Raw genomic sequence first — 11,669 nt, 5'->3', positions numbered from 1 at the left:
GACATACACTTTAAAATTTGCCATAAAATCATTTCAGCAACTTATTTTCCATTTATTGCTATGTAAACCACTATACACTTTGGAAGAAATCACTTACACACACACACACACACACATACACATACTGTTCTTTTTCATCTTTTAAAAAAATTTTTGTATCCTGATGAGAGAGTTTTAGCTGGAAAAGTCAATGTGGTTTTCTTCTTAATATAAATCACAGAAGTACTGAGACAATGTCAAGAAGAAACCACTGCCTTAGAGTGGCTGCTTGTTATTTTGACTAAATGGTACTGACATCTGGATATTATCCTAATGTTAATTTAATGAGAGGAGTGGAAAGGAGAGAAAAAAACTGGGGTTTACTGAGACTTACACTACATCACGGTTGGTATATTTTATTTTATTCCATTCTTAGAACAATTCTGCAGGTGTATTTATGTATGCAATTTATAGACAAGGTTCAGGTAATTCTGCCAAGATCACAAGGCTAACAAGTTAGGACAGAAATGGGATTTTATTTCAGAGGGTGCCTTTCCCCATAGACCATGGTGAAAATAAGCAAAAAGAAACTCCCTGGATTTCTCGGGGGAAGGGGTCTGAAAACATTGTATTTTTATTTTCACGCTTTAATAAATATTAGTCAAATTTCCAACCCCACTACTCGTCTGTCAGTCTGTTGTATATGGTGGCTTGCCTGTTACTATGAGGCTGGAGGCTATGCCACCAGTATTTCAAATACCAGCAGGGTCACCTGTGGTGGACAGGTTTCAGAAGAGCTTCCAGACTTAGGTGGAAGAAAGTCCTGGCAATCTACTTCCAAAAATTAGCCAATGAAACCCCTTTGGATCACAACAGAACTCTGTCCACTTTAATGCTGGAAGATGGACCCTGGAGTCTGGAAGGTGCTCAAAATACAACATTGGATGCAAACATGCCAAATGATTGTGAAGAAGGTGCAGGACTGGGCAGTGAAACTCCCTGGATTTTTTTTTAAAAAGTCTGTTATTTGCTGGAGGTGGGGGAGGGGAAATGGGTGGGAGAACAGATTAAGAAGACTCTTCAGTTGTTGAAAACTGTTGAAGGTGGGTGATGGGGTAACTGGTTTTCATCATACACTTCTACCTCCTTCTGTGTATGTTTGAAAAGTTCCAAAATCAAAGGTTAAACAAAAGAGCTACTGAATGAACACACACAATATAGAAAATATTACTTTTATAAATAATCTTTTGTTGTTTATACAAAATATGGTAAAGTTTTACAAAAAGAAGAAAGACCTAATCTTCAATTCCTATGAAAATGTAACGGGGCAGTGATTATATGGGACGTGCAGCTTAACCTCTGCATCCCAGCATACACATCGTTTCTCCCCCCGGGATTGGTTCCTGAATAGTGGGCTGCTTAAAGATTCTAGTTACTACTTTGTATCATTTCTATCAACTAGATTGAAAATTTATATTGGGGGGTGTTAGAAATACTATTCATATTTTCTGACAGTATCAGGATCTACAAGAAGAGGACCAGGCAGTGTTTCATTCTGTTGCACATAGGGTGGCTATGAGTCGGAGCCAACTCGACAGCAGCGAACAAGAAGAAGAAGAGAGCGAATCTCACAGATGGAAGAAAGACTATTTTACTACAGAAAAAAATACTGGTTTGCGTAACTTAAAAGGGTAGCTTTATTAAGGCAATGATAAAAGCTTTTAAGAAAGAATGACAAATATGTAAAATTACCTCCTTTGCTGTGGGCCATTGTCAGGGCTTCCAAAGAAGTTGCTGGAGTTACTTCTAGCTGGCAGATCATTACTTTGGCTCTGCTTATGACACTGGCTGCTCTCCTCAGGTCCTCGGTATCCAAAAGGAAATTTGCTCCAGCCACTATGACAATGATATTCTGCCCTGTAAGGAAATTTTGCATGTTTTTATTAAAAACAATCAAAGCCAAGCAATGATATTCTGCAAGCTATAACTGCCCTTATAAAATCATTCTATAAAATGTTTTGTAATAGTAATTTTAATGCTTCTAGGCCATTCAGGTTAAATTTTGTGTTTCAGATGTAGACACATCATTTCTGTAAGATTCATATTATTCTAATCACTTTGAACAAAAACTTAAAAGGTTTTCTTTATCAATATTCTTACATACATAGAATATTAGTTGAGCAATGATACATACTTTAAACATTACTTTTATGGTTTCCCATAAAGGGCTGGCATAATAGTTTCCCATAAAGGCTGGTATAATGTATATGGCAAAGATTCTGAATCTTAAACGAAAGATGTCATATGTTTTTGTTGCTGTTAGCTGCCATTGACTCATGGCCATTCTATGCACAATGAGATCAGACCATTGTCATCCATAGCGTGTCAACTGGCTGATTTTTGGAAGTAGATTGCCAGGTGTTTTTTCCTAGTCTGTCTCAGTCTGGAAGCTCCACTGAAACCTGATCAGCATTACAGCAACATGCAAGCCTCCACTGATGGAGGAGTGGTGGCTGCAGATGAGGTGCACTGGCTGGGAATCGAACCCAGGTCTTCCACATGGAAAGCAAGAATTCTACCACTGAAATGCCATTGCCTTCAGATGTCATATAAAAACCCACTGCCAGTGAGTCAATTCTTACTCATAGCGACCCTATAAGATAGAGCAGAACTGCCCCATAGGGTTCCCAAGGCTGTAAGTCATTATGGAAGCAGACTGCCTCATCTTTCTCTCATGAAGTGGCTGGTGGGTTTGAACTGCCAATCTTCTGTTAACAGCTAAATGCTTTAACCATTATGCCATCAGAGCTCCTTCGATGTCTCCTATTATGCTCATCTGAAGATGAGCATAAATAGAAACTAACTTGCATAACTCTCAAAACTAATATTCTGTAGGATATTATCAGTTCATGTGTGTACATAATGGTATTCTAAAAAGTGATTCTTTAAATCAAAACAAATTTTATAATATCCAACAGATGGAGAAAATATGGAAGTTATCAAGGATTTCATTTTACTGGGATCCACAATCAATGACCATAGAAACAACAGTCAAGGAATCAAACGACTTACTGCATTGGGAAAATCTGCTGCAAAAGGCCTTGTGTTTAAGAGCAAATATGTCACTTTGAAGACTAAGGTGTGCCTGACCCAAGCCATGATATTTTCAGCTGCCTCATATGCATGTGAAAGGTGAATAAGGAAGACCATAGAAGTACTGATGCATTTGAATTATGGTGTTGAAAAATGCTGAATATACCATGGACTGGCAGAAGAACAAACAAATCCGTCTTTATGAAGTAGAGCTGGAAAGCCAGTTAGAAGCGAGGATGGTGAGACTTCACCACTCACACTTTGGTCATGTTGTCAGGATAGTCCCTGGAGAAGGATATCATGCTTGGTAAAGTAGAGGGTCAGTGAAAAAGAGGAAGGCCCTCAATGAGATGGATTGACAAAGTAGCTGCAACAATAGCCTCAAACACAAGAAGGATTATGAGGACAGTGCAGGACCAGGCAGTGTTTTATTCTGTTGTACATAAGGTTGCTTGGGTCAGAATTGACTAGAGGCACATAACAACAATATATTTGTAGAGTAGCTATATTTCAAGGGTTCAATAGCCACATGAGTCTTGTGCTGGTCACCACAATATTGGATAGCACAGCTACTGACAGCCCACTTGAGGATAAGATGTACCACCACCATTACCCCAGGTAGGAAGGATTGTAGAGAATGGACCCAAGCAGTGAGAATATAGTAGATCTGCCCAGTGTAATCTGTTGTTTGATTTGTTGACTGCTGCTTCCATGGTCATTGACTGTGGAGCCAAGTAAAATGAAATCTCTGACAACTTCAGTCTTTTCTCTGTTTCTCATGATATTGCTTATTGGTCCAGTTGTGAGAATTTTTGTTTTCTTTATGTTGAGATGTAAATACAAACTGAAGGATTTCAAAGAAAGAAAGAAAGAAAGTAAAATATCTCATTACTATTAAAATATTTAAAATCACATGTTGACATGATAATATTTTGGATGTAATGGGTTAAATAAGTATACTATTAAAATTAATTTTACCCATTTCTTTTTACTTTTTTAAAATGTAGCTGGTAGAAAATTTGTAGTTCTGTATGTGGCTTGCACTAATAGTATTGGACACTATGTTGGACAGCACTGGTCTAGAAAGCTGAGGGGCAGCAGTCCTTTTTGTGCTCTAAGCAGCTTGAGCTGATCTTGTATAACCAAATATCAAACTCACCACAGTCAAGTTATTTCTGACTCATAGTGACCCACCCGCCCTGGGTTTCTGAGGCGTTATCTCTATGGAAGTAGATTGCCCCATCTTCCTTCTGAGAAGTGGCTGGTGGGTTTGAACCGCCAGCCTCCTGGTTAGCAGTCAAATGCCTTAGGCACTATGCCACCAGAGCTCCTGATCTTGTATAGAGATGACCTAAAATTACCTCTGAATGCAGAACAAATTCTAGCCTATCATCTTACCAGGGATGTGTTTGTTGGTCATGTGGAAGACTTAAAAAAGTGGAGATGGAGCAGTATAAACCCAACCTCAATTCTGGAAAAATTCAAAGGCAGCCTCCCTCTTCCTTTTTCTCCTTCAGTGGCCTCCCTCTCTCTGCTGCAGTCAGCTGCTGCTCCTGGGCTGCTGACTCCTGAATCTGTATTTCTGGCCTGGCTGTGGCTGCTGAGCAACAATCCCCTAACTACAGCTGTCTGGTGGACATTTGCCACATGGCTAGCTCATTCCTGCCTCAAATTTAACTTGTCAAAACTGAATTCATGGTTCCTCCAGAAGTTAAACATAGAATTATCATATGACCCAGAAATTCCATTCCAGGGTGTGTAACCAACAGAATGGAAAACAGGTGTTCAAAAAATACTTGTATGTGAATGTTCATAGCAGTATTCACCACAGCCAAAAGATGGAAACTACTCAAATGTCCATCAACTGATGAATGGGTAAACCAAATGTGATACCTACATACAATGGAATATTATTCAGCCATAAAGAGAAATGAAATGCTGCTACATGAACCTCGAAAATACAATGCTAAGTGAAAAAACCCAGCTATAAAGGGTCACATATTGTATGATTTCATTTCTATGAAAGGTCCAGAATAGGCAAATCTACAGAGACAAAAGTAGATTAGTGGTTGTCAGGGGTTAAGGGAGGGTGGCTGCTTAATGGGTACAGAGTTTCCTTTTGGGGCTATGAAATATTCTGGAACTAGATAGTAGTGATGGTTGCACAACATTATGAACTCACACTAAATGTCACTAACAGTAAATTTTATGCTATGTGTGTTTTATGGGAAACTCTGGTGGTATAATGCCTAAGGCATGTGACTGCTAAACAGAAGGTTGTTGGTTCAAACCCACCAGCCACTCCTCAGAAGGAAGATGGGCAATCTACTTCTGTAGTGATAGTGCCTTGGAAACCCAAGGAGGGGTCGCTATGAGTCAGATCTGACTCAACGGCAGTTGAGTTTGGTTTGGTTTTGGTGTGTTTTGTTGTTGTTATGTACCGTCGAGTCAGACCCGACTCATAGTGACCCCTCGTTGGGTTTCCGAGGCAGTATCACCACAGAAGTAGACTGCCCCATCTTCCCTCTGAGGAGTGGCTGGTGGGTTTGAACCACCAGCCTTCTAGTTAGCAGTCAAGTGTCTTAGGCACTATGCTACCAGAGCTCCCTTGGCGTGTTTTATGATGCTTAAAAAAAATTGAACTCATTACATTCTATATTCATTCTTCCACTTAAAGGCACTGTTTTATGTCTGTGTATTTGTTCTAACTCTTCTACTATAATTCATACTTTAATTGCATTTTCATACTCTATAAACCAGGTGAACTCTGCCATAATAAGTACTCAATGTATAATATTAAATAATATCTCTGAATGGAAAATGCAGTATCTTATTTCATAGATGTGGAAGAAAAAGAACTTGAAGATATCCCTAAAACACAAAGAGAGGTTTAAACCAGAGAAGGAGCTGAAGTTGGCAGCAATAATTACTTAAGATGTAGCTTAAAGTAATAAACACAGGTTTTCAATTGTCAGAATGAAAACTTTTATCTATTGTCTCTAAGTGGAATAAAAAAAAATTTTTGTGTGTGACCTTGGGATCTCTAAAGTCAAGTTAAAAATACTGTATCTTCTATGAGAGAGAACCTTTCCAAATCTGCAGTTTAAACCAAAGACACATAGTGACAAACCCTGAGTTATTTCACTGCACACTGACTGTCTACTACGTGGGAGGTGCTGCCCTAGGTGGTTGATGAAATAGTCAGTCCATCTGAGTAGTAATTCTGATTTTAAAAACTTTATGTAGGTGTTTTATACTTAAGACGGTTGGTAGAAATTATGAAAACTTTACTTCAGGAAAAAAGGAAGTTACCCTTTTTTAAGACAAATGTTTCAAGTATTGCGAGGCCTTGTGGCAGACTTAGTTATATATATAGACTTTTGAGATTTGATTGCAGTTTAAAGATCAGACAAAACGGAATGCTAACGATAAGTAAGAAGTAATTAGTTGCTGCCATTTGCTCAGTAAACATTCTATAAATATGATTCATCAAACGTTCTTTTATACCTATTTGCACCTCTTTATCTCATGTAACTGAAATAATAGATGAATACTGGACAGCTTCAAGAGACAAATGTCAATTCTGAGTTCACATGAAGGGTTAAGAGGCACATTTCAGAATACAAATGTTATCTGGATGGCCATTTTTATATTTGAATGACCAACCTGGGATTTAATGAAAGGGAAACAAGTTTATATTTAGATTGGAAAAAATATTTGGGGGCATTGTGAGGAGGAGCAATGGGAGGTGGGTGTGGTAAGAAAGCCATAGGATTAGGGTCAAAACGGATGCTTTCAGATGTAGTTCTGGGAACGAATTGTCTGTTTCATGAAATGACGCTCCAATATGCGAATCACATACCTTCATCATTGACAATTATAGAAGCAGTTCCTGTAGCAGCATCTTTAGTCTGATACGTAAATTCTAATAGAAAAAAAAAATTACAATCACATATAATACAGCCTGTCAGGGGTAATCTACTTTAACAATTTCAGTAAACCACTAATCCTTGGAAAAACTTTTTTTTTAACCTTTAACCATCTGGAATGATAAAGAAAATAAGTAATTAGTGCTAATTTATACCCATCACCTATACAATGAAGAGAAATAGAAGTCTTTACATGTAGTTACACCTTTTCTCTGCACTTATAAGAACTCCATCAAACCACCCCCGCTTCCAATTACCCCAAATTATTCATAGCTGTATACATACGCATTTTTTCTAGACTGCTGCATTTATTTTCTTCAGTGAAATAAATGACAGACGAGATAAGAGACAAAAAGATCAAACCGGTAAGATGAACTTGTTTGATTTTCTTTATCTTCATTAAGTTCTGCATTTCTTCAAGAATCATGGCCTGGCACGTACACAGAAATGCTGATCATACAGCCTTTGGTAGCAGCAAAGAGTGCTGACCTGGATTCAGAAGACCTGTATTCCAGTGCTGGCTCTAACGCCAACTAACTGTTCTTGGACAAATCACTGACCCTGTCTGGTCTTCAGTTTCCTCTTCTGTGAAATGATGGTATTACTTTTGATGGTTTCTAAGACTGTTTCCAGCTAGGATATGACATTCAGTCATTTTTCTTAACATCTTTTGTGAATATAACACTTGCTTTTCCTTGTCACCAGCTTTTGAAACATTTTCACGAGATGAAGATTTGTAACCTCCTATTGTTTTATTCCCACCTGGAGGCATGTACATTAAAGACTGAACCAAAAGATATTTAAACAAGACTAGACAAAGCTGAGTGGAAAATTCTCTGCCACCGGATGAGGATCTAATAATTCTATCCTCTATTCAACTTTTCTTCTAACAAGATCACAGAAGAGTTATTAAAAACCAACTTTTAAAAAGATGAAATTTTACCTGTAGAAATATCATTCTGTTTTAAGTTGTCTATATAATCATTGCCAAAAGAATCCTTGCCAACCTGTATGAAAGAAATGATGAACATTAGGTCTTTTACATTTAGTAAAATGTTACAGTGTAGTTTTTAGAATACTTAGCATTTTTAAAAGGGCATATCTGCACAGTACTTTATAAACATTCACTAATTAATCTTCTTAATGTAAGATGGTAGACTTGATTCAGCTCACAGAATTATGTTATATATTAGCATTCCACTTATGTCATACCTAAAATGTGAAGCATTTAATGACTGTCACAAGTTCTATAGCTACAGTCATTTTGACCTCTCGTGTTAATTTCCACTGAACCATCTACTATCACTGGAGGAAACAATCAGGTGTTTCTCAATCTTAATGAAGAATTTCAGCCTTTTATACTTTGCTATAAAATGAGGGCATCCATGTAATGACTTGCTTGGTGTTCTGGAATCTTCTTATTTTCTCCATGGATCTTGACATGGGGCAAAGAAGAGAGAATTTAAAAGCTCTAGCTAACCTGAGTCACTAGATACAGTACAATTCTGTTGTTTTTGCATAGTACTTCCATTTCTCCTTTGGGAACCCACTCCTTTTTCATTCACAGACTATGTGGTTGGAGTGGGCAAGAGATTCAACCTGATGAAAAATGTGTCCTACCACCCTTGGCCACAGAGGTGGGTTTATGAAAGGACACATGACCCAAGTCAGGCCAGTAAGTTTCAATTCTAGGAATTTTATTGAAACTGCTGCGAAAGACAAGTCTTTATCCCAGTGATACTGTAGCTATGAGAGAACACAGGCCTGGATCCACTGTAGCTCACCATATAGGGACAGACTGCATGTAAAGGGGAGAAACTACATAGAAAGCAAGTGGGGAGACAGAAAGACTCAGAATGGCTAGCTGATACCTAAGCTGTCTGGAGCCACTTCTACTTTTTACAGTTGGCTTTTTAGTTACATGAGCTCACACATTCCATTTTGTTATCATTATTGCTTAAGATAGTTTGAATTGGGTACCTATTTTATGTTACCCAAAAAGTCCTAATGGTATCAAAAGCTAGTCAGCTTGCTCTGACCCTGAACCATAGTTCAAGTGGTTGTACTTCTGCCTGGCTTCTGAGATCAAGTTCCCGCTATGTGGCTCATTTCCAGTCAAAGGATCTGTTTCTCTCAGAATGCGTGTGTATCCTAATCATCTTGTTAGTTTCCCCGCTACTTCAGAACTGAGGCTCTTCTCTGCTTGACCAGCCTCCACAGTACCAGACCTCAAAGCTTGAGGCTCAAACCAAGAAGGCTATTATTACAGGGCCTTAGATACCAGCCATTGTCCTGCTTACTGACATCTCTTTCTGCCTGCTTCTGAGCTCCTGTTACTGTTGTCACTGTGCTGGTTATGGCATCCCTGGTATCTTTAGTGATAGCTTTCTGATGCTAACAATTTGTCTGAGTGCTACTTTGGCTGGACCTTGGCCTGATATTTTGTTGAGTCTATAGCAGAACTACAGACTTGTGGGCAGAGAGCTGAATCCAACTCCTAGATGATCTGCTTTGCTATTTTTAATTTTAATCAGTTATCAACATTAAAAAATGAGGTTGTTGTTATGTGCCGTCAAGTCGGACCCGACTCATAGCGACCCCTCCTTGAGTTTCCGAGGCAGTATCACTACGGAAGTAGATTGCCCAACCTTCCTTCCGAGGAGTGGCTGGTGGGTTTGAACTGCAGATTTCTAGTGGTTTGTTGTCATGGGCCAACGAGTGGATTCTGAGTCATAGTGACCCTGCAGGACAGAGCAGAACCGCCCCATAGGTTTTCCTAGGTTGTAATCTTTATAGGAATGCATCACCAAGTCTCTTCTCCAGTGGAGCCTCTGGGTGAGTTTTGGTTAACAGCCCAGTACTGAACTGTTGCATCACCAGGGCTCCTTAGATTTCTGAGGTTAATATAAATTTCTTTTATATTAACTTCAGAAGATCCAGAGGTTCTGGTAACACTGGGGCCACATTCCTGCAAGGAAACGTAGCTGAAACAGAGATGACTACCCTAAGGTGGAGCACATGCTCTCTAGGTCACCACAGCCCTTCCTAGGTGTACTGTACCAATGTATGCTACTTTCTTGGTCCCTAGAGACTTTTGGGCTTGCCCCCTCTGACCTAATTCTCTTTTTCTGTTTTGTAGGTAAACATTACTTCAACAGATTGTATCTCTATCCAGGTCTCAGCAATTCCTGGTATGTTATTTTTCCACAGAAAATTGTTCCTCTCTGTATGTATTGATAGAAAGAAACCTAGAGATGAACTTGGGTCAAGACACTCAAAGAGTGAAGAGCAAATTTTCTCTAAGCTTTTTCTTTAAATAGTGATTTCGGTTAAAGTTTACAGAGCAAATCCGTTTTCCATTCAACAGTTCATACACATTGATTGCAATCCCCATAATGTAACAGCTCTTCCCATTTCCTCCCTGCGGTTTACCTTTACCCTGTGTCCTTTCCTATGGATTCCTGGCCCCTGAGCTATCTCCCTGTGCAAACACCGCCCTTCTGATCTCCCACGGTTGATAGGTCTGAGGAGTCTATCTACCTAGTTTAAATATTCACCTTGTGGGCCTGTCTATTATTTGGCTAGAAGCCACTGGAATGAGTTCAATTCGAGGTCTGAAGGGTAATGAAGGACCATAGTCTCAGGGGTTCCAGTCTCTATCAGATCAGTAACCTTGGTCTTTTTTTTTTTTTTTTTTGAGTTTTGTTACACATTTTTCTCCCATTCTATCCAGGATCTCCTGTTCTGATCCCTTTCTGAGTGGTTGACAGTGGTATCTGCGCAGCAGTTAGTTCTGGTCTCAGGGTCATGTAGGCTGAGGTTTGCATGGTCCAGTAGTCCCCTGGACTAATTGTTTCCATATATTTTTTGGTTTTCTTCATTCTTCTTTGCTCCAGAAGCGAAGAAACCCACTTGCTGCATCTTAGATGGCTGCTTGCAAGCTTTAAAGACTCCAGTCACTGCTCACCAAAGTAGGACGTAGAACAATGTTTTTGTGTAGTACATCATGCCAACTGAGCTTGATGTCCCCTGTGACTGGTAAGCTTTTGAACTGCCTACATCATGATCCATAAACTTTTATCATAAAAGGCCAGAAAGTAAATATTTTAGGCTTTACAGGCATATGATCACTTTTCCAGTTACTCAACTCTGCCTTTATAGAGTGAAAACAGACAATCCGTGAATAAATGGGTGTGACTGTGTTCCAATAAAACTTTATTAACAAAAAGAGATGGTAGGCTAGATTTCCCCCATAGACTAAAGTTTGCTAACCGTTGATCTAAATGTTGACTCTGCAACCTTATTCCTCACAAAACACTTTTCCCTTTGCTCCTCAGCTGGCAGAAACATTGACTAGGAAATGTCAAGAAAAAATAGTAATTCCTTATTAGTAGGATTTCTATCACTATAAGGAGCTCTGCTGGTGTAGTGGTTAAAGCATTTGGCTGCTAACCAAAAGATCTGTTGTTTGAACCCACCAACTACTCCACAGAAGAAAGATGAAGCAGTTTGCTTCTGTAAAGATTTAAAGCCTTGGAAACCCAGTGGGGGTTGCTACCAGTCAGAACTGACTCGATGGCAGTGAGTTTGGTTTTTGGTTTTCTATCTCTATAATCAAGAAGACCCAATACAAAGCACTGGCATGGGGAGAATTACCCAGTGGAATGA

At 39.1% G+C, this 11,669-nt stretch overlaps 1 protein-coding gene across 1 annotated transcript in view; it reads right to left on the bottom strand.

Annotated features, from left to right (window-relative positions):
• RBKS (ribokinase) overlaps positions 1-11,669 on the bottom strand; it is a 183,898-nt gene that overhangs the window by 82,790 nt on the left and 89,439 nt on the right. The window contains exons 3-5 of the mRNA XM_007938827.2: positions 7,945-8,008; positions 6,935-6,997; positions 1,732-1,896 (exon numbers count right to left, since the gene is read on the bottom strand). Coding sequence (XP_007937018.1) covers positions 1,732-1,896; positions 6,935-6,997; positions 7,945-8,008 — 292 coding nt within the window. The remainder of the gene's footprint in view (positions 1-1,731; positions 1,897-6,934; positions 6,998-7,944; positions 8,009-11,669) is intronic.

This window comes from Orycteropus afer, unplaced genomic scaffold, assembly GCF_000298275.1.
Source record: "Orycteropus afer afer isolate SDZICR_OR568_19922 unplaced genomic scaffold, OryAfe1.0 scaffold00054, whole genome shotgun sequence".
In the NCBI taxonomy this organism is placed as follows: Eukaryota; Metazoa; Chordata; class Mammalia; order Tubulidentata; family Orycteropodidae; genus Orycteropus; species Orycteropus afer.
The sequence above is the reverse complement of the archived record's forward strand: the minus strand, read 5'-3'. Positions and strand labels throughout refer to the sequence as shown.